Source organism: Rosa chinensis, chromosome 6 (assembly GCF_002994745.2).
Source record: "Rosa chinensis cultivar Old Blush chromosome 6, RchiOBHm-V2, whole genome shotgun sequence".
Taxonomy (NCBI): Eukaryota; Viridiplantae; Streptophyta; class Magnoliopsida; order Rosales; family Rosaceae; genus Rosa; species Rosa chinensis.
The window spans coordinates 62,819,599-62,840,408 of record NC_037093.1 but is presented as its reverse complement, the minus strand read 5'-3'; the positions used below and the strand labels follow the sequence as shown (position 1 = coordinate 62,840,408).

Here is a 20,810-nt window from a genome sequence, read left to right as displayed (position 1 = left end):
TGTCATCTTTTTTCCTGGTAATTGGGTATCAGTGGCAAGTGGCAACAGGTCCGGATGGGCCAAGAAACACAGTCATATTCGGCCAACAGACTGAAATTAAAAAAATTGGGATCTGAATTTGGACTTTGATCCAATGTCTCATTATTATGAATTTTTTAATCACAATTATTATCTATGACTAAAGAGTGCAGTCTGCTAAGTGACAAGGTTTTATCATTAGCTAAAATATAAGCATCATTTACATCAGATCTTGTCAGATTGCGAGTACACATGTTTCCATGTTACGAACTCTACAGTATGTATCTGCGTAAGTATACAATGATTCTTTATACCCAATTATTGTGGTCTCCGTCACCCCCGATAACTTTACCTTTGCTATGATCAATTTATATGGTTGAAACAAACAAACAAAAAAAATCCTCACATGTACTGTTTTTTTTTTGGTTTGGTACATAAATCCTCACATGTACTTAGATGTAGCTGGTTTCACGTTCGCTGTTATTAAAAGACACAAAATCACATCTTTCTTATTGATAACATAGAGTAAAATTCGTGATTAAATCAAAATAAATTACGCAATAAGTAAGCAAATATATTTTAATCATCTAGTCTTGTGTTATAACTCAAATCAAAAGAATTGCAACACTATTGAACCTAAAACGTATATTCAAATTTGTAACATTGCTTAATTGATCACTTGTCATTTCTTGTCATTAAGTTATCTAAATGCAGGTGAGTTGTGACATGTTGGTAAGTTATAATTTCAATGTTGTAAAGGTCATGAGTTCGATTATCACAGGCATAGGCATACATAAAGGTGTAGGGATGGCAATGGGGCGGGTTGGGGATGGGGATCACAATACCATCCCCATTCCCGGGGTCATTCTCTACCCCCATCCCCGCCCCAATCCCCAATAAAAATATATTGGGGAGTCCCCGTCCCCATCCCCACTGGGGACTAAGCCTCCAAACCCGCCCCAAATCCCCAATAAGAATTTAATAAATAAAATAATTTTTTCTCATATTGCCTTTTTTAAAATCAAAATCTACAACAAATAAATTTAAAACATGATTAAATTCATAAATTATAATTTAGTGAGTGCAAAAGTCAAAACACCATTGAAGTAAAATAGTAAATATATATATTTATGATTTATATTATAAAAAATAAATTAAACTATATATAATTTAAATATATATATATATATATATTATTGGGGCGGGTTTGAGGATAGGGATCATAATACCATCCCCGCCCCATCCCCAATCTTAGATAGTGGGGATTGGGGATCCCCATCCCCATTCTCCATTTGTCCCCGAATTCTCCCCCCATTAGGGGCGGGTATCCAATGAAGCTCTGCCCCGCTGGGGATTTTTGCCATCCCTATAAAGGTGAGGTGGGCTGAGAGTTTTATTTATTTTTATTTTTTTAAGTTATGTAAATGTGACTTATCTTTTTAGAACAATTAATAAAATAAGAGTTATTTATAATAATCTGAACTCTGAAGTATTGGAACCTGAAACAGTTAGATTATCTCATTATAGTATAAAATCTAACGGTTCCCAAACCCCGAGCATTAGAACCTTCGAGTGAAAAGAAAAAAAAAAAAACTGAAGTCAAAGATAGTAAAAAGAGATGAACGTATTTTACACCGTATTTCTACTGTGACGACGCCGGGACCCGATGACAGAGGAGAGAGAAGGTTAGTTGGGTTGTCCGTACTCACTGCCTCTCTGGCTGTGACACACATGGCAAACACATATCATAACCCAACCAACAAACACACCAAAAATAAATAAAAATAAAAAAATATATAAAAAAGTTAAAAAATAAATAAAAATTATTTTTATATCCCGCCATTCATCTATTATTATCCTCTTAACCTCCGAATCTCCCTCCCTCCCTCCCATTTTCCCCTCCTAATAAAACTCCCCATACTCTCTCTGTCCCAATCGGCCCTTTCCTCCAAATCCAACACCCCCGAGATTTAGTCCCTCCTTCTCTCTTTCTCTCTCTCTCTCATCTTCTCCGGCAGCCATGAGAGAGATCCTCCACATCCAGGGCGGCCAATGCGGCAACCAAATCGGCTCCAAGTTCTGGGAGGTCATCTGCGACGAGCACGGCGTCGACCCCACCGGACGCTACAAGGGCGACGGCTCCTCCGATCTCCAGCTCGAGAGGATCAACGTCTATTACAATGAGGCCTCCGGCGGCAGGTACGTCCCCCGCGCCGTGCTCATGGATCTTGAGCCCGGAACCATGGACAGCATCAGATCCGGTCCCTTCGGACAGATCTTCCGCCCCGATAACTTCGTCTTCGGACAGTCCGGCGCCGGTAATAATTGGGCCAAAGGTCACTATACCGAAGGAGCTGAGCTGATCGATTCCGTTCTCGATGTCGTTCGCAAGGAGGCGGAGAACTGCGATTGCCTGCAAGGTAAATTTCGGGCTTCATTTTTCGATTTTTACAATGCTTGTGAATCCAGATATTGATGCTTGATATACTGTGCACATTGTATGAAACGTCATCGATCGTTTAGTTCAGTAACCGTCTGCATCATCATCCTTCTATAGTTATATGAATGATCGAATTGGTGGATCCTGCATCATTAACTAAAATTTTTACTACTAGGATCGTTAGATCCTTATCCAGATTATTCATACTGCAAGCTCTGAGTGCTCTCTTACATTTTTAACCGTTTTACAGCGCACTCAACGGTTCTGAAATTTGTAGTAGCAGTGTGGGCTGTGGCAGTTCCTCGTTGTCTTTGCATAGGGTTTGGAAATGATTCTAATCTTGTTTGTCAGGAGGATTCTAAATTTGTTTGTTATTTTTTGGTTTCATTGTGCATCTGAATTTTACTGAAAGATGCCATTCTGGATCTGATCATTTGAAGGTGAAACTGGCCGGCAGTGTTTTGGATTATTATATTAGTTTCTTGCTATGTGGGGGTAAACTGTTGATCCTCTTGATTGCATCTGGCTTTATAATTGAGGATGACATGTTTGTGGGGCCCTTGTTCGTCTTGAGTGGGCCAGATCAGGCATGCTGCGGTCTTAATCTGTCTTTTGTGATTCTTTATGAAAAATTAGCAAATCTTTTACTTTTCTGTGGATGTGATCATGATAGTGATTTCCCAACAAAGATGGGTTTCACCAGACCCAGACCGACATTGTGCTGCTTCCTTTTTCAACTTTTACTGAAGCAGTAAATCTTTTATGGTAGCCTCAATTATTTCGCAAACTTCGTTTGAGTGCCCTTCTGGCCTTTTGTAATCTTGTTCAAAGGTTTTGGGGTTTACTGTTAGCTGAATTTGGAGTTACTTTTCTGTAGAGCAGCAAATTCTCATGATAACATATGTGCTGTTGTTTTGGATCCACTACAAGTCTGCCCTTGTTTCAGCACACATTTCAATTTCACTTGCCAGTTTGAGGCTTTATAAGTTCATATAGATATGATGATTGATTATTCCTTTTCTGGTCATGTATCAGGTTTCCAAGTGTGCCACTCACTTGGAGGAGGAACTGGTTCTGGCATGGGAACCCTTCTGATATCGAAGATCAGAGAGGAGTACCCTGACAGGATGATGCTTACATTCTCTGTGTTCCCATCTCCAAAGGTCTCGGACACTGTTGTGGAACCATACAATGCCACTCTTTCAGTGCACCAGTTGGTGGAGAATGCTGATGAATGCATGGTTCTAGATAACGAGGCTCTTTATGACATTTGCTTCAGAACCCTAAAACTCAGTACCCCAAGCTGTGAGTGACAAATCTTTTCTTGTTTCTTGTTTAAACTCGATTGTTCTAATATGAAGCACCACAGCAGTGTGTTAATTATACTTAATAAATCCTTGCTGAATTTCATTCTGAATTGCAGTCGGTGACCTAAACCATTTGATATCTGCAACTATGAGTGGTGTTACTTGCTGCCTAAGGTTCCCTGGTCAGCTGAACTCTGATCTCCGGAAGCTGGCTGTCAATCTCATTCCATTCCCACGTCTTCACTTCTTCATGGTTGGGTTTGCCCCACTCACATCTCGTGGTTCCCAGCAGTACATCTCCCTCACCGTGCCAGAGCTGACTCAGCAAATGTGGGATGCCAAGAACATGATGTGTGCTGCTGACCCTCGCCACGGAAGGTACCTGACAGCCTCGGCCATGTTCAGGGGTAAGATGAGCACCAAAGAGGTGGACGAACAGATGATCAATGTGCAGAACAAGAACTCTTCCTACTTTGTTGAGTGGATTCCTCACAATGTGAAGTCCAGCGTTTGCGACATCCCCCCCCTGGGATTGAAAATGGCATCCACCTTTGTTGGTAACTCTACCTCAATCCAGGAGATGTTCAGGAGAGTGAGCGAGCAGTTCACAGCCATGTTCAGGCGCAAGGCCTTTTTGCATTGGTATACCGGAGAAGGTATGGACGAGATGGAGTTCACCGAAGCTGAGAGTAACATGAATGATTTGGTTGCCGAGTACCAGCAGTACCAGGATGCTACGGTTGAGGATGAAGGTGAATATGAAGAGGATGGTGTTGAAGGTGAGTATGAGGACTAAACGACCTGTAACATATGATATAAGACCGGAAAGGAAAAGGGGTCGTGGTGAAGGGTCCCTACTGAATGCCTATGTTTGTTTTCAAGTCCCCGTTCTGCTTTTTCATTCTTATTTTTCTTGCATATTGTCTCAGCTTATCAAGCTTTCTTTTGGTTAATATAGTATATGATGTTGTAAGACAATATTGTGTGGTTGTTCTTTTTAAAGTATGGAATAAGAAATGTCATTTTTGCGTTGGGGAGTTGTATATTAGTGTTGTGTTCCTTCATTATCTGTACATCTTACCCATCACAGATTGATGCATAAAGCCACAACCAACAAGATATGAATCTCATGTTCCAAAAATTTACCTGTCAATTAACCAATTTAGTGAGAAAAGCTAAACAAAAACAGGGACACTAACTGAATTACTGGTATGGCATACTCTGGATTTTCTATAATTGAGTCGATGACAGACTTTTGTAAAAAAATAGTAATCTAAAATAAACAGAAAGAGAGATCACAAGTAACACTGGGGTTTCACCCAGATCATCGCAAATGATCACATAAATTGAGATAATTTTTTAGTTCAAAAACTTATAATATGAGAAATTCTGTATCCACCGTTCAATCAGTAAAAACTAAAAAGAACAAATAGATCTATTAGAAAACTCATGGCAAAAAAACAATCCAGAATATAAAAACAGATCATGAGATCATATAAAACAATTTCAGATTATCCAAAGCATGGATGAGAATTTTTTTAGTGGAAATATTCTGAATATTTGCATAGATTTTCAGAAAGAAAAAAAGAAGAAAAAAAGAATTGAAAGTGTAAACAAAGAAGAGTATAAGAAATTTAAGAGAAGGATTAAGCATATAATTAAGTGCATCAGAGTCATGGAAGTATGAGGTGCAACATCGCTGGCACTATATTAAACTGCAAGCTTCTCATACCGGAACATTCTCGTCATTTGCACCACTATTCTATCATGATTATCGCAATTCCTATATTATTATACACACACAGAGAAGAGAGAGACGGAGAGATTATAATTTAGAATATTATGTGACCATCGAAGGATGGAGGAACCAGAGGAAGGAGGCAGCTGCCGAGGCTTTCTTTACCAAGAGAAGTAATTTATATGGAACGATTGGTGATAGGGTTAGTTGGGTTATCTGATCTTGCTTATATATAGATTGATCCACCAGTTTGGGCCTTTGGGGTCACCTCCGACTCGGGCTTTTTTCTATGTACATTAATGTACTCAGGGCCGTTTTTTTTTTCCTTTTTTTTTTCCAGTAACTATATTATAGGGTTTTAGCTCAAAATATCGATGAGAGACGTGTATGATGCGGTTGACTAATTAGTACCAGAGGTTTTTTGGGTATTATTACATCTTGATAAAGCATGAGTAGTTTCTTAATACGTATAATTTTTTGTGAATTTTGATTGGACAGCCATATCGTTACGTGGTACGGCTGCCGTATGTAAGAATGAATTGAGAGTTCAAATATTTGAGACACTTCCAATGATATTTGTTCTGTTCTAAATTCTCGTAGAGTTGTTCCTAAACTTTCGTAATCCTAATCGAGTTTGGTCTCTCTGTCATTTCCAAATGACCAAATCCTTGTCCAAGATGGATTAGAAATTAGGGTTCTTTTTAAAATTCTATATATACACGGAAGCCTCGATCTTTAGGGAATACAGATCCAAAACTGATTTTGCAGGTGGTACCTGATAATTGTTGGGCTGCGGTGCAAAAACCGAAAGGCAACCTCAGAGGGTCTTTGGAGGAGGACAAGCTTCCAATCATATTGCAGTTCTACAAGTCAAGCATATTGCATAGTGCGGTCAGCGATCCAGGTGTTCTTGAAACCCCTAGTACTTTACTAGAGCAAAGAGAAATTTGGGTAAAGTTTTCTCATTTCAAGCAACAATTATCCAACAACTACGACAGTAATAGGGAGTATGAAGTGCTCATCTCCGAGTCTCTTTCGAGTATGGGTGTGCCCCAAGATGAGCATCCTACTGCTGTTCACAAGCTCTTCCAGGTGGTTGAGGCCGCCGTGGACCCCGACCTCCATGTTGTAGTGGGTGTGTTTGGCATAACTCATCGCGTCATTGGTGATGAGGATGGACATGAATCATGTAGACCTAATTCGATTCTTGCGAGCAGATCGTCAATCGAGGGTTTGGAGCAAGTGACACTCAATAGTGATATTATCACATGCTCGCCCTCCTGTGCTATTTGTTTGGAGGATTTTGAACAAGAACCCATTACTCGGTTGCCCTACCGACACCATTTTCATGTACACTGCATTGTTCAATGCCTAGAGATTAGCCACATGTGTCCCCTCTGCCGATACCCAATGCCAACAGAAGAAGATTAAGCCCTATTGTACCCATTAGTCCCTGCTCAACCTGCCAAGATTAAGAGGTGCTTGTTGTTGTCTTATCAATTACTAATCTTGTAAATTAAAAAAAAAAACAAAAAACAAAAAACAAAAAAAGATGGTTTGGTTGCTACTAAAGTAAAATGTATCATCTTTTATTATGTACCCAAAAAAAAATGATATTTGTTCTTTGAGAGTTTAAGGTCAGGTTTTTAATCTAAAAAGGCACACAATAACAATTTAATGATTTTTAGTTTAATCGATCCCCTATTGTTCATGTTATAAATTTTTATTTTCATCCAAAGAAAACAAGATAAATACATTTAAATAACTTTATTGTTTCATCTAGGACATCGATACTCTATCAATAACGAAAAATTAACCCCAAAAATTGACTAGAATATAGGCCAAGAAAGCACTAGAGGTGGATGACGGGCTGGCAGTGGGATTCGAGTATGGTGGTGGGGGTTTGTTATCTTCTGCTGGAATGGGATCTGTTTCTGTCCGGGTTTCTTGCTGGTATGGGTGGTGGTCTTCAGGAGGATGCTATCAGTGATGGTAGTCGTGCAGGTGTCAAACTCCGGTGAGTGGTGTATGGCGGTGGCGGCTTGACTGCAGTCTCATCTAGGGTTTGCCCTAGGTGTTTTGGTTAGGCCTGGTGTTGGGCTGCTAGGGTTCTATTTTGGGCCAGAGCAGTTGTTTTGTCTTTAAATTTTAATTTAGTTTTGGGCCTTCATTCATTAGTGAATGATGGGCCTATTTTTTTCTTGAATTGAGCGGGAGAGATCACAAAGAAAAGAGAGACCTCGTCGTCCCCATTGGGGTTTTTTAATCTTCTTCGGGGCTCTGCTTTTCTTTGTTTTGGGCTTAATCCTAAAAGGTGGCTGTGCTAGGAGATTACTAGTTTGTTTGCTCTTTTAGTTAGGGGTGGCTTTGTAGTAGTTTCTACGGAACAGTTCTTTCTGTCGACCCCATAGGGGTGGATCGTTTTTGTACTGTTTGCTGAATTACATAATGAGATGACCTCTTTCCAAGTAAGAGTATCTCCAACAGTGATAGCTATCTTGATAGCTAAAAGTAGCTAAAATTGGAATATAGCTAGTTGAATATTGAGTTATGCTCCAGCAAATACCTAAATCTCAAGTTAAATTTAACTTTTAGTTAAATTCTCTCTCCTCTCTAGCTAAATATAGCTAGGTCTTTTAGCGAAAGCTAAATTTAGCTTTTGTTTAGCTAGTCTGCTGGAGATCAAACTTAGTCTAAAACTAGTTAAATTTCAAATTTTTTTTGAAATAAGTATTCTGTTGGAGATGCTCTAACAAGGAGTTGCCACTCATAAACATGGATGTGTTGGATTTGTTGCTAATTTAACTACCTACCTGAGTTATTTTCCAGGCTTTAAGATGAACACTGGATCCATGAGGAGCACTGTTTCATGGATTGGGCATATCAAACATGATTTACACATTTCTCCTGCACTGGAAGCGATAGCTATATATATCAAACAGCAAAACATCTCCAAATGACAAAATTTCATTATAAGCATATTATGGTCAAATAGTTAATCACCAATTAGATACAATATATCCTAAAGCCGCAACTAAAGCACCCGTTTGATGCTTGAGCAGTGCTAGAACTCTCCTACCCCTTTTCCCTAAACATCAAATCACCAATTTGGATATCAAAGACAGGGTCGAAGCACCAATTTGATGCCTTCTCGTACCCTTTTCCCTAAACCTTAAATCACCTAAGTCAAAAAAAAATACACCCCACATAACAAGTAATACCGTTATTGGGGGGAAAACTGAAACTGAAAGATAGCATCATCCCCTATCATCCTTTGCAACACTATAACTCTTGACTCCGTCTTTGACCTGAAAGAGAGGTTTTTTTAACCCTATTTTTCTGATATCTCTCATGCCTTCTTTGTGCAGACACAGCCCTATAGAGATTCTTGGTAACAAAGGCGGAGCCACAATTCTGGTTAGGAAAAGAAGAAAAGCCGTGATCAGGAATTAAGCCTCCATTGTTATTGCAGCTTACCAATCTCAATCCAGTAGCATTGACACTGCTAGATGGCAAAGAGGTTGAGGCCACTTGAGTAGTAGATGATAGATACCCATGATTCTCAATAATTACTGCGCCTCGAGTTTGAGCGGTGTGATCCAGGGTTTGATAGTGATGAGGAGCACTTAGTTGATGATAACGCTCTTGTTCAACAATAGTAGGGGCACAAATGACTATGGATGTTTGTATGGGCGTGGGTTGGCCCAATTTCATATCAAGATTCAGCTTTTGTTCCTCAATTTTCGATCGAGGTTCTTTCTGAATCAATCTTTGCATTTTCAGCTGTCAACAGAATGTAACCAAGTTAAAACAGAGCCATTCCAACAAAATGATAAATACAAAATTTATGAAGAAAAAGAGTAAATTCATAACACAAAAATACCTCTTGCTTCCTCGACTGCAATACCACATTAAATTTAATCAGCTTTTCCTTATAATCCTTCACATTCTGTATCTCCTGTTTTAATTAGTTCAGAGAAAATTGTCACTCTCAGTCTTACAAGCAACTTTTGAACTATAAAAAGCTAATCAGTACAGTAGAATTGGGGAAAAAGACAAAATTTTGCTCTAAGATGACCAAAAAGACTGACTTTATGTAGCAATTCTTTGCGCTTCACTAGTCCATTTATCACCTCCAGCCATTCCTCTCTTTTCTACAGGATCAAGAATCATGGAATTTTTGAATCAAAAGGGCCAGAATAGCATATAGCAAAAAAACAAACACATAAACGAATTGTCAAAATTACCCAAAAAAAAAAAAAAAATCAAAAGCCAGGAAAAAAAATGGAAGAAGATAAAAGCTGCTACACAACCGAAACAGAGGAGGAGGGTTTGAACGAAACCAGAAGACGGTAAAGACCTACCCTCTTTCCGACCACCACTTTACTTCTCAACTGACTAGGCTTCTCATCGGATTCAAACGACAGCGGCGTGTTGGGGCTCGACCTCTCGACCTTGACAACATTAGTGGCCGGAACTTTCGACCCAGGACTCGGGGAAGACGAGGACGACAGCAACCGAAGCCGAACCACAGTCGACGACGACGGCGACTTGTTGTTCCGAACTCTTTGGTCTTGTACAGCCAGCGCAGATCTCTTCTTCTTGTGGCCCCACGGGACCCGAATTCGAGGGCGGTCGTCTAATTCGGAGATGATGTCAGGAAGTCCGACCATGATTTCGGCGATTTCGAACTCCCGAGGTGAGAAGTAGGAGGTGTAGTAGCCGAGGATGGGCTCCATTGTTGTTGGTCCTTGCTGCTCTGCTTCCATTGATCACTTGTTCTCTCTCTAAAGCTTTGTTTCTTGAGTCTGAAACTGTGAAAACTCTTTGTGGGTTTGAAGAGGGTTAGGGCAAAAACGCATAAGGGATTAGAGATGGAGGAGAGGCAGAGGGAGGGAGGGAGGATTGGATTAGAGAGGGCAGAGAGTTGCTTGGAGACGGGGTTTATTTTTATTTTTTGTGTTTTATAAATGGGGGAAGCGAGGAAGAAAATCCTCTAGGATGTACAAGGGAGTGACACGTGTTGAATGGAGATGCAGATTGGGCGTTTTTCTTTTTCTTTCTTGCTTTTGCTAGGGTTTATGGACGGGGACAGTGAAGCCCAAAAGCCGAATCAGTGTAGGAATTGGTTACCTACCTTTTGTGATTTTCTCGACCTTACCTTTTTATTCCCTAAAATGTATGCACTATTTCAACGTGACAAAAAATCAGAAAAAAACTAAACTAAAAGATAAATTGTATTAGAAAAAAAAATTGTTTATCGTTGACAAATACATAGTGAAATTTAAATACAAACACAATTTTGTTGTAATGACCGTTAAACCTTTTATCATTGAAGATTGTGCAACAAATTATATTGGTAAGCTAGCACATAATTCACACGTTTGGGTGCAAACTCATGGTCTTGAAGAAGTTCTTTTTTCTATTTTTTTAAAAATTTTCTTTAAGAAAATATTGACTTTTAGTTTTCATAGGATTAGTGCATAAGCTGTAGTTAGTTTATAGTTTTTAACTTTTTAGTTTTATGTTTTACAAACAACAGATTAATATATTTTGTATCTAATAGTATAAATTAATAATTAATACTTAGGTAATAGTTTTAAAAATCAGAGCCTTAAGATAACATCAATGACTTAGATGATGCCATATAATATTGAGCATCAATCTATCAGGTGCACTGTAGAATTTCAGGGTATATGAGATGATTCATTTTTCCACAATTTTCCCTTTCTAAATTTTTTTTTACAGAGTAATAAAAATTTCATTTAATCTCAAAGCCAAAACAACACATACAAATAAACTCTATATGCTTGTATCCTAACTCAGTGGTCAAGCAGGTAAAGGAATACGGGTACCATCCACTAGTACAATGATGCTCACTTATTTTAAAAGCTTACACAACTACAAATCTCAACGTACACTAATAAAACTATCTTGAATATCTTTTTATCAATGCACTCAATTGTGGTACTCCAGGAGATTCATTTTCCATTTCTATTGAAAACTTGTAACCTGTATTTATCGAACATAGAAAATAAATGAGTTTCCTTTCCTAGACTTTCAAATCCACGGCTCAAATACATCAAACCCAATGGGCTCGGTTAAAAAAGGCCTTGTGTTAATACAGGTTTGGGTTGGGCTTGTGTGAGTTTGCGAGTTCGGAAACATCTGATCTATAACAATCTGTATTATTCTAAAAATAATAAAATGCAAAAGGATATGAGACGAATGATCCCGAATAGTTAAGAACGTATAAATGTTCCCGTCCTTTCCTCTCTATTGCTTCGAAGTTATAGGCGCAGTTCATGCCTCTCTGATTGTCGGAAAAAATCTCGTTCAAGAGAGTGAAGGAGATTCTACTGAGCCAGCCACACTAATACTCTAGTCACCGATCATGCACGACGATGATAACTGTAACAACTGGCGGTGCTCGGCGTGGAACAATCCGGTGCTTTATTTGGCGGCGGGGTTTGCAGCCGTGTTCCTTTTCCTGCGGCTAGGGCTCTCCATCTGGATTTTTTACGAGAAGCGGAGGCAGATAATGGCTCAACAACACGATCACAGATTATCATCAGCTTCACAAGACTTGGAGAGTAATGGGACGGTTACTAGTAATAGTACTGATCGTGTTCATCAGAGAGAATGGGAATTGGAGAGTGTTAATGGTGGTGGTGAGGCCAGCGATTGCAAGGAAGGGAAAGTTTCCGACGATAAGGTTTTGGTGATAATGGCCGGAGATGACAAACCTACCTTCTTGGCCACGCCAATGTGAGGGCGGCGGCCGAGACTAAAGGGGATAAAGAATTAGATCCCTAACCTAAGCTGATGCTTTGTAGTTTAGTTGTAGGCTTTTAGCTATTTGGTTGTTTGAGGCTGAAACAAAAATGATGTTACATATAAAACCCCAAAATTTGAATTTTATGGGATGAGTACCTTGACCTTGCTTCATTTGTTCATATAAAACTGCTCCTAATCTCACTTATGTTTGAGGCGCATTACTGCATTAGGTGTTGGAATTTGCTTAGGTTTTGACAGGACTCACGGCGACAGACCTGTGCCCACAGCAAGTTCTTGAACATGACACAGAATTGGACACTGATTCTTCGACCTCTGTTAGGTGCTCCATTTGAGTCGAGCAATTTCAAAATAAGTGATCATGTGTGTTACAATGGTACATATGTTAAAAAAAAGACTACAACATGAGATACAATGTATTCAACACCGACTGCATTTGTTTCCAGCACAGATCTTGAAATACATAGATCTCTAATAAGTATACAAACGAGCAACCGATCCTGGACTGTAAGGATAGGTTGCATGCTTATGCCATGCATATAAACAGGCAACCTATCCCTGTTTATGTATTCATATAACTAGTCAATATCAAATTTTAACAAGATTAGACGGGGGGTAACCTCACAGTTCTTGAAACAACATTACCATAAGATGAATCAGTAGGTTTGGTAACACTTTAATGAGTAAATCATGTCATCAGAATACACAAGTAGCATAACAAAGGTGAAGGGCTACAATTGGTTAATGAGAAATAAAACTAAGCTGCCTGCCTTTTCTTTGGTCTCTCGGATATCACAAAGTCATCATCAGACTCGCTCTCTGAGCTTTCATCATCTTTCTTCCGCTTCTTAGACAGATTTGATGCGCCCTTGGAGGCTGGTGTTGGCTTCTTTTTATTTGAGGAAACCGGGGTTGATGTTGTCTTTTTCTTGACAGTAACTGATGTTGTGGTCTTCTTTACAGAAGATCCACCTCTATTTGTAGTACTGACTGTTGTGGTCTTCCTTCCAGAAGCTACAGCTTTAATTGGAGAACTGATTTTTTGAAGGTGACGACTATTCTGCTTCTTCTCAAACACTTTCTTTGCCTCCTCTTTAGGTAGCAAACCCGACTCCATCAGCCTGAATTTACATTGCAGATTTAAGGTGCATGAGTTTATAGAAGCAACCTAGCAATAGTTAGAATATATAGTTGAATTGTAACATTGGGGTAACTTCAACAATTAAATTGGAGGTCTAGTACACGAGGCTCCGCTCATGGCAGAAATCTAGGGAGGAGAAAAGCTGTTCCTCATTTTGAACTCTTGGCCTTTATGTTGCAAAGAACCAACCATATAATTTCACCAAGGCTTCACCCTTGGCTTCAAGTTTTGACATCCCAAATAGAAAGTACATATCTTATCCATACAAGTACAAAGCAAAGCAAAACATGAGCATGCTAAGAAGTAAGAAAGCAAAAGGTTGAATGACAGATACTGAGAGACTTTTCTAATGATTTAATTAAAGAACGAAGTACAGACATGCATTTATTTCAAGTCAAATATTATATGTGTCTGCAGTTATGCACCTGTGCAAAGTAAGAGACTTTGTTGATCAAATTGGCCACATATATGATCACGAATGCCACAGAAACATATAAATGGAAAGCACAGGAGTAATAAACCACCAAAGTGGCCACTTGCAAGATGTTCAAAGCCAGTGTTTTGATATGCAAACATACATAGCTATCAGAGAACATTGGTTGACATGCTAAACAAACTATGCTGCCTCAACACAAACAGAAGAATCAAATCACATACACCACAGAAATCGTTGTATTCAGGGCTACAATTTCCCTCCAGTAGCAGCAATAAACCCCTAATCAAACTGTCAATCTAAATTCACAACAAAACTTCCTTTATTTGTTCCCTCCACAGTTACCTCAGCAAGCTAGAGAATTGCAATTGAACAAGTAGGAGAACAATCACTTACCAGACCTGTGCCATTTCGCTATTGGGAAGCTGCTCATAAAGCGTCTCGTAAAAAATCCTAAGTGGGTCTCTCTGAAATTCCAAAACACAACAAAACAATCACTCATAACAACAATAATCCCCAAACAACAACATCCCTAAAGCTAAAAACCAAACAATGTACCTCTTCAGGAGCGTCTCTCTTCTGACCAGGCAAATCATACACCTTCTTCTCCCTCTTCTTCTTCTTCTCCGGTGTCGCCGCCGCCTCTTCTCTCTTTCTCTTCACATTCTTCAACACCCAATAACCACATTAATCAATAAAACTCAACACAAATTCAAAAACTTCAAAACTTCAGACAAACAAAAACAAAGTCTCAGAAACCTTATCGGCCTTAGAATTGGAGCTTTTCTTAGCTAGGGGCTTATCATCATCGCTATCATCGTCCTTGTCTTCCTTCTTAACTGGGGCTTTTCTGGGCTTCGTGCGACCAATTGGCTTCTCATCTTCATCATCGCTTTCGTTCTGCTTCTCTTGCTTTTTCACAATTGGGTTTCTGGGCTTGGGCTTTGGGCTACCAGAACCGTTATTGAGCTCTTCTTTCTTCACCTTCGGCTTCGCTATTGCCGCTGCTCCATTCCCATTTTGTTTCTTCTTGTTGCGGATCAACGAACCCAGCGACTTCTCGTCGTCGTCGGAGGCCATCTTTAGGGTTTCACGGTGGGTATCAGAAATTGGGACCAAAAAGGTTAAGTCTTTTGGGGGACGAGGGTTTCGAACTTCAAAAAGGTAAGAAAATCCCTCCGTTTTCACGTTTCCAATTTGAAACGTTTCAATTAAAAACCCTAACTCAACCAAACGAAACCACAGAGTTACTTTTCGGCCCGGAGAAGGCCCATTATTGGACTGTGCAAAGTTAGTTATGTTTGGCCCAAACTGGTAAATTGCTGTTCGGTGAGTTTGGTTATTATAGTTTTTTTTTTTTTTTGATGCAACAAAAGAAACTTATAGACCAAAATCAGGAGCACAACCACCTCCAAATAGATCAAACTAGAAGACGGGGCTCAAAGATAAAGGAGGCTGAGAAAACCAAAGGGAGAGAGAGGGAGAAGAGTGACTTGAATTAGTTAGACTATCAGCTAAGAAATTGACTTCTAGCCAAATATGACAAATGGAGATGGAAGCAAAACGAGCCACCTTTTAATGTCTTGGATAGCAAACTGTATTTTTTAAGGGATTGAGATACGATTGATTATTGAGAGCATCAATAGGAAGTTTGAGATCCCCTTCTCAAATTTTTATTTTTATTATTATGGAATTTTTTTTATTTTTTATTATTATTATTTTTTTTTTTTGGGACAAGATGGAATAGTAGAATAAATTTTAGAGAAGGGGATGGACTTCATTTCCCATCTCAACATTTTATAACATTTAAGTTTGTTATAATCTCCCGTTCCGACCCTCCCCATTATCATTCCTAATTTACAAGACAAAATTGTAGCAACAGTTAACTGAGATGATCTTTCCTCATTCTCAAGATTTCCATAATGTGTATATTCCCAAAGTCATTGATGGGTTTTGCATCACATATCCAAACTTTCCTTGAAGATCTGCAACCGAGAAATAAGAATATATTCATTCCTTTCCTGTGTACGAGTCATTTCTATATTTGACAGAGTCTAATCTCCATTTTCGTATCAATCTTTACTCGGTGGGCATATGTCCAAAGAAAATTTAACGGAAAGGGCGGTTGTGGATAGAATTTTCAAAAACAGAACTTATGCCAAAGCAGATAGATATAATATATGAGACTAACACAAGAAGCTAATTAAAGCTCTGTCTCCCAGCACGACCAACTCTCTCTACTATATATACTACACCACCTCAAGTCACATTTAACACTAGGAGAAAATTAAGCCTGAATTATAGAAGCTGAGAGAGATATATATATATACTTCGTTTCTAATGGAGTCTGCTGTGATTGAAAGAAAGGGATCAGGGAAGCTAGGGTGGAGAGAGCAAACCCTAGCCTCCATGTCTGTACCTCCTTCTCCTCTGATTGCCCTAGTTGGGATAGTCGTGTTGTTATTGTACCTTTCGTCCTACTCAAATTACAGGGCCCAGATGTATAAGACCCAAGCTAGTTTCAATCTTTTTCTCTTGTTTTTGCCTATGATATTGATATTCCTGGCCTACTACATGACCAAGTATGGGAGGTTTATGAGTCCGTCGACGAAGGAGAAGGTGGTGAATGCTCAGTCCGGCGCGTCGCCTTGGGGGGTTAGTTTGTTCCTGGGGCTCATGCTGATGTTGGTCTCCTATCAGTCTTATTTTCAGTCCAAGTGGTGGCCGCACTGGCGTGCTATTTAGTTGGTTTATTATCAACCAGCTTTTTGAGTCTGTTTTTGTTATAGAGCTAGTACAAGTAGTTTTGAGTTTACAACCTCTTCATGTACTCTGATTTTGGTATTGTAGTAGTTCATGGTGTTATTATTCGGTGAAAAAGTAATGTGCATGGAGTGTGTTATTTGGATTTCTATTTTGTCCATGAGTATTTGTACAAGTTCTTATAATTTGTACTGCAACTGACTAACAGAATTTAATTGCTTAAATAGGTGAAGTTGTTATCCAAATTCACATACGACACAACTCAAACTCAGAACTTTCTTCGTGTTCTGCTTCTTCTTAATGATAGTAAGAATAATTCACCGTTTTTGAGTTTATTCAGATCGATGTGCCACTCTTTGCTTCAAACGCGGAAGCAACTCTAATTAGTGGGCCTCAGCCGAGCTTCCATGCTTATCGCCCTCCATTTCTCCTCCATCTACACATAAAAGACAACATAGGAGGACCAAAACCCCAAAACCAAATCGCCAATTTCACTTTCTACAGAGACCTCCGAGATTTTATCTAGCAAGATATCAGCATAGGAGGACCCTCGCGCTCGCTCCATCCGGCAACAATCTCCGATTTGGGCCTCTTCAGGTTCATAGTAGGTGGTTCTCGAGCCTTCTTTATGATACTCCATTGTGACACTGTAATACGTGTCCTTCAATCCAATTCAAGCCTCAATGTAATGCTGTTCTCACTAGAGAAATTCTTGCATAGGGGCGGCCGCATCGCTTGGCTTTAGGACTGATCAATAAAAAAATCAGAAACTTTTCTTCTTTTTCTGAAACTATCCCTGCTTTTTAAAGTAAAATATCCAAAATACCCTCCTGCTAAGTCTCTTATTAGTCAGCCCTAAAACCAAGTGGTACGGGTGGCCCACGGAAGAGAGATTCTTCTCACTATTGTCCATGCGCTGAGATGTTCCCCTGGTCAGCAGTTGACCAGGGATTTTGTGCTCAACTACCGTCCGATTTCAATCGGACGGTTGACATGTATTTAAATTGATACATGTCAACCGTCCGATTGAAATCGGACGGTAGTTGAGCACAAAATCCTTGGTCAACTGCTGACCAGGGGAACGGGACCCTGTCCATGCGACACTGAATGCCCTCTTGTTGTGCTTTTATTGTTACTATGTTTGAACTTTGAACTAGCCATGAACTTTTGTATGCATCTTGAAGCTTTACTATATATATATATCTAGTCTTGCTCTCCATATCTTTTGCCTAGAACTTGTAACTGTATTGATATTATTGTTATTAACAGAAGAAAGATTGGAAAATGACATGAAACTAAAAACAAACACATGCTTAGAGGTCTTTCACTCAAAGGATCCAACAACTGGTGGATCTTAACTAAATCAAGTCATAGAATAAGGTATTAAGGCAATGGAATAGCTGAGAGAAACTACAAAGTTGTTGCCATGGTGGGCACACGAAACTAGAGGGGGGTTGGGTTGAGCTACAGCCCACCTCATTTTTGTGGAAAAAGTATTTTAAGTACATGTTTTATATAGGGTGTATAGCCTATATACTGTCAAAAATCTCCTCCCATCCTCTTATTTTAATTAGTCTCTGTCTCCATTTTTCAGTTTCGAATTTTTATCTAACTTAGTCATCAATTAAGAAAATGGCTCTAAATTAAAAAACTTTGGTTTAAATTTTAATAGCAGTTTTCACATAAAATTAACTTCAATTTGCAGCCCACACGGTTTTTCAATTCTAGTTCCGTCATTGGTGGGAATTTACACCATAAATGTGCAAGACAACATATATAGATGTAATTACAATCGTGTTGCATTCCCAAAGCTATACTCTCTGGCATCTATGACAGATCCAAAAGCTACAATCTTACAGGCCGCAAGCTGACAGAGCTTGCCCTAAACCCTAAAATCAACACATACTTTACATGAAACCAAATCAATGCCTACAAATGAAGAGGACAACACAACACAAGCCTTAGGCTTGTCTGGAGAGTTGTCCAGAACAAAACACATTACAATCTACCCCCCTCCGGAAGATGATGTCGAAGATTTGCCAGATGCAGGACAATGACTCTTCACTTTTGGTACTTTAAAGCTGGACGAGAACAACTTTACAGTTCCCTCAGTTGTTATAACATCATCTCCATTTCTCTTTGAACTGCTCCTCCCCTGGTTATCCAGAAACAAACAAATGGAGTTAGACTACAGGACAACAAGCATACACTGACTAGCAAGTAGCTTTTGATTTTCTAATATCCTGTGTGCAATAATATTCCTTGTATAAACAAAGTGAGCCAGTAACATTGAAACGCCATCACACAAACCAATTAACTTCAAGAAATTTATAAGTGCAATAAATGATGCTTCATTCTCCAACCTAACCAAGAAAATCATATATGATAGTTTTCCTGTTTTAGTGAAAGATTCTTTCTTCCCACAGTTCAGGAGAATCGAGCCATCAAAGTACTACTGAGTCAAAGCCACTAGCAGATGTATCACAGAAGCTAAAAATTTCAGGGGAGAAACAAATAGTATTGACAGTAAAAGTACCATTTTGGTGTTCTTAAGAGGATCAGTAAGTTGTGCAGCAGATGACTCTTTCTTGACTGTCACAATACTTCTATCAAGAGCACTATTTTTGCCTCTCAAGTTATATGCTCTGGTTCCCGCTGAACAGTGGTTCAAAACAGGAGTCACGGAAGCACTTGCAGACTTTCTTAATGACTCCAGTTCCCTTAAAACTTTGGAATTTTCTTCCTTCAGCTTGGTGAAATCAGTCTCTAATGATGCAATCTTATCATCCTTTTCTTTGTTTGAGGACTGTAATTGCTCCATACTGGCAAGAAGAGCCTGTATCTTTTCATCAGCCTGGTCAACTTCAGACTGCTTACTCTTTAGTTTACTGGTGTAGTCTTTTTCCAAAAGATTATACTGATTCCACACGAATTGCTTCTGAGACAAGAGTGCAGATACCTCAGTTTTCTTTTCCAAAGCAAGCTTATCATATTCCTGCTGTAACTTTCTCAGATCATCATCCACACCTTTAGAAAGCCGCTTTTCTTCATTAATAGTTTTGGACAACTTTGTATTGCTATTATTTCTTCCTTTTCGTTTACTGCTCTCCCCACCTACCTATAATTAATTAAGATCTTAGAACAATACTCGGACAGAAACCAACACAAAATTGCAATAGAAATGAGGAAGGTAGTTATATGTACCTTCGAATCAGAGGATTCTTTGGCGTGCAATTCAACCCATCTTATAAAATCGTCCAAGTCCCTCTTTATATCCTCTGGATACAAAAAGACCAATAAACAATGAGGAAATCACACACTTACAAACAAGTAGAATACTCAATTTTGATCCAAATAAGATCGAAAACTAACACAACTTAGTAGCTTAAGTAGACACTGTTAGCCAAATTAATCCCAATTTCTCTATCCTTTGGAAGCAGAACTATAGTAAAACCACAACAACAACAACAAAAACTAAAGTATGTACCTTTTTGAAATTTGAAGAGAACAGCCTCTCTTTCCTTCAAGCCCAGAAGCAACTCCAATTTGGCCACCTCAACCACACCACCCTTCTCTTGCGTAACCAAATCCGCCTCCAACTACACCACAAATCACAAGAAAACCGGACCAGTTTTCAGCGAATTCCCCCAAAGCCGAGAATTTCAAAACCCTAATTTGAATTGGGGGAAATTAATTTACCTGGGAAATTTGATCTTGCAATTGGCTGACGCTGAAGGCCCACTTGTCGTGTTCCGTTCTGATCCGATCGGCGAGCATTTTGCGCTCTTTGGCCATCGTCTCCAGCTTGGACTGCTGCTCCTGTAAAATTTGGACCATGGCGTTGAATATATGCTCCCAATTTTGACTTTCCGACGACGATTTAGAGCGCGTTACGGTACCCATTTCTGAAGAGAACTCAGATAGAAGATTAGAAGTGAAAGATTGAATCTTTATGAGGAGCGAAGCAGAGTAGAAGAAGAAGAAGACCGTTGGGGACTTGGTAGTGTTTTGAAAGAGTGTTGAACACTTGAACAGACAAGTAATAGATCAACGGTCAAAATTTAAGATTGAAGCGGTACACTTGTGTTTTTGTAAATCTTTTCTTTTTGTGTTTGTTTTCTTTTGAACAGGGCCCCAGGCAAAGGCCCAAAAGAATGAAACGAGTTCATAGCGTG

The 20,810-nt window shown here is 39.2% G+C and overlaps 7 protein-coding genes across 8 annotated transcripts; 4 read left to right on the top strand and 3 right to left on the bottom strand.

Moving 5' to 3' along the window:
- Positions 1 to 1,198: 1,198 nt before the first annotated feature.
- On the top strand, positions 1,199 to 16,784 carry LOC112173745. Its single transcript, XM_024311429.2, has 2 exons — positions 1,199 to 1,212; positions 16,189 to 16,784. Exon 2 carries the CDS (start codon positions 16,213 to 16,215, stop codon positions 16,615 to 16,617), a length of 405 nt encoding a protein of 134 aa, XP_024167197.1. The 5' UTR covers positions 1,199 to 1,212; positions 16,189 to 16,212; the 3' UTR covers positions 16,618 to 16,784.
- On the top strand, positions 1,893 to 4,808 carry LOC112170512 (tubulin beta chain). The gene is made up of 3 exons (XM_024307833.2): positions 1,893 to 2,438; positions 3,494 to 3,763; positions 3,882 to 4,808. The coding sequence occupies exons 1-3, from the start codon at positions 2,039 to 2,041 to the stop codon at positions 4,559 to 4,561; spliced, it is 1,350 nt and encodes a 449-aa protein (XP_024163601.1). The 5' UTR covers positions 1,893 to 2,038; the 3' UTR covers positions 4,562 to 4,808.
- On the top strand, positions 5,441 to 6,934 carry LOC112171748. Its single transcript, XM_024308883.1, has 2 exons — positions 5,441 to 5,446; positions 6,272 to 6,934. Exons 1-2 carry the CDS (start codon positions 5,441 to 5,443, stop codon positions 6,932 to 6,934), a joined length of 669 nt encoding a protein of 222 aa, XP_024164651.1.
- LOC112172260 lies at positions 8,453 to 10,457 on the bottom strand. 2 transcript variants are annotated; one of them, XM_024309533.2, is made up of 4 exons: positions 9,868 to 10,456; positions 9,595 to 9,657; positions 9,387 to 9,461; positions 8,453 to 9,286 (listed from the first exon to the last, which is right to left on the bottom strand). In XM_024309533.2, the coding sequence occupies exons 1-4, from the start codon at positions 10,270 to 10,272 to the stop codon at positions 8,786 to 8,788; spliced, it is 1,044 nt and encodes a 347-aa protein (XP_024165301.1). In that variant the 5' UTR covers positions 10,273 to 10,456; the 3' UTR covers positions 8,453 to 8,785. The 2 variants fall into 2 exon arrangements, with proteins under 2 accessions (XP_024165301.1, XP_024165302.1); XM_024309534.2 differs by lacking the exon at positions 9,595 to 9,657 and having other exon boundaries at positions 9,868 to 10,457.
- Positions 11,740 to 12,480, top strand: LOC112169195 (protein GLUTAMINE DUMPER 4-like). Its single transcript, XM_024306183.2, has one exon. The coding sequence runs from the start codon at positions 11,898 to 11,900 to the stop codon at positions 12,273 to 12,275; it is 378 nt and encodes a 125-aa protein (XP_024161951.1). The 5' UTR covers positions 11,740 to 11,897; the 3' UTR covers positions 12,276 to 12,480.
- On the bottom strand, positions 12,874 to 15,065 carry LOC112172202 (nucleolar protein dao-5). Its single transcript, XM_024309449.2, has 4 exons — positions 14,632 to 15,065; positions 14,431 to 14,538; positions 14,269 to 14,339; positions 12,874 to 13,419 (listed from the first exon to the last, which is right to left on the bottom strand). The coding sequence occupies exons 1-4, from the start codon at positions 14,950 to 14,952 to the stop codon at positions 13,056 to 13,058; spliced, it is 864 nt and encodes a 287-aa protein (XP_024165217.1). The 5' UTR covers positions 14,953 to 15,065; the 3' UTR covers positions 12,874 to 13,055.
- A 1,584-nt stretch (positions 16,785 to 18,368) lies between the features above and the next one.
- On the bottom strand, positions 18,369 to 20,682 carry LOC112173542 (interaptin). Its single transcript, XM_024311176.2, has 5 exons — positions 20,335 to 20,682; positions 20,123 to 20,234; positions 19,840 to 19,913; positions 19,172 to 19,753; positions 18,369 to 18,790 (listed from the first exon to the last, which is right to left on the bottom strand). Exons 1-5 carry the CDS (start codon positions 20,536 to 20,538, stop codon positions 18,641 to 18,643), a joined length of 1,122 nt encoding a protein of 373 aa, XP_024166944.1. The 5' UTR covers positions 20,539 to 20,682; the 3' UTR covers positions 18,369 to 18,640.
- Between the last annotated feature and the right edge of the window lie 128 nt (positions 20,683 to 20,810).

Excerpts from the sequence above, each read along its gene's own strand:
- LOC112170512 (XM_024307833.2), top strand. The coding sequence starts at position 2,039 with ATGAGAGAGATCCTCCACATCCAGGGCGGCCAATGCGGCAACCAAATC. Across the intron at positions 2,439-3,493 it reads GAACTGCGATTGCCTGCAAG|GTTTCCAAGTGTGCCACTCA; the intron begins GTAAATTTCGGG and ends GTCATGTATCAG. Across the intron at positions 3,764-3,881 it reads AAAACTCAGTACCCCAAGCT|TCGGTGACCTAAACCATTTG; the intron begins GTGAGTGACAAA and ends TCTGAATTGCAG.
- LOC112172260 (XM_024309533.2), bottom strand. The coding sequence starts at position 10,272 with ATGGAAGCAGAGCAGCAAGGACCAACAACAATGGAGCCCATCCTCGGC. Across the intron at positions 9,658-9,867 it reads AAGTGGTGGTCGGAAAGAGG|AAAAGAGAGGAATGGCTGGA; the intron begins GTAGGTCTTTAC and ends TTGATCCTGTAG. Across the intron at positions 9,462-9,594 it reads GCAAAGAATTGCTACATAAA|GAGATACAGAATGTGAAGGA; the intron begins GTCAGTCTTTTT and ends TAATTAAAACAG.
- LOC112169195 (XM_024306183.2), top strand. The coding sequence starts at position 11,898 with ATGCACGACGATGATAACTGTAACAACTGGCGGTGCTCGGCGTGGAAC.
- LOC112172202 (XM_024309449.2), bottom strand. The coding sequence starts at position 14,952 with ATGGCCTCCGACGACGACGAGAAGTCGCTGGGTTCGTTGATCCGCAAC. Across the intron at positions 14,539-14,631 it reads CCAATTCTAAGGCCGATAAG|AATGTGAAGAGAAAGAGAGA; the intron begins GTTTCTGAGACT and ends TGGGTGTTGAAG. Across the intron at positions 13,420-14,268 it reads AGCGAAATGGCACAGGTCTG|GCTGATGGAGTCGGGTTTGC; the intron begins GTAAGTGATTGT and ends ATGTAAATTCAG.
- LOC112173745 (XM_024311429.2), top strand. The coding sequence starts at position 16,213 with ATGGAGTCTGCTGTGATTGAAAGAAAGGGATCAGGGAAGCTAGGGTGG.
- LOC112173542 (XM_024311176.2), bottom strand. The coding sequence starts at position 20,538 with ATGGGTACCGTAACGCGCTCTAAATCGTCGTCGGAAAGTCAAAATTGG. Across the intron at positions 20,235-20,334 it reads TGCAAGATCAAATTTCCCAG|TTGGAGGCGGATTTGGTTAC; the intron begins GTAAATTAATTT and ends TTTGTGGTGTAG. Across the intron at positions 19,914-20,122 it reads TCTCTTCAAATTTCAAAAAG|AGGATATAAAGAGGGACTTG; the intron begins GTACATACTTTA and ends TTTTGTATCCAG.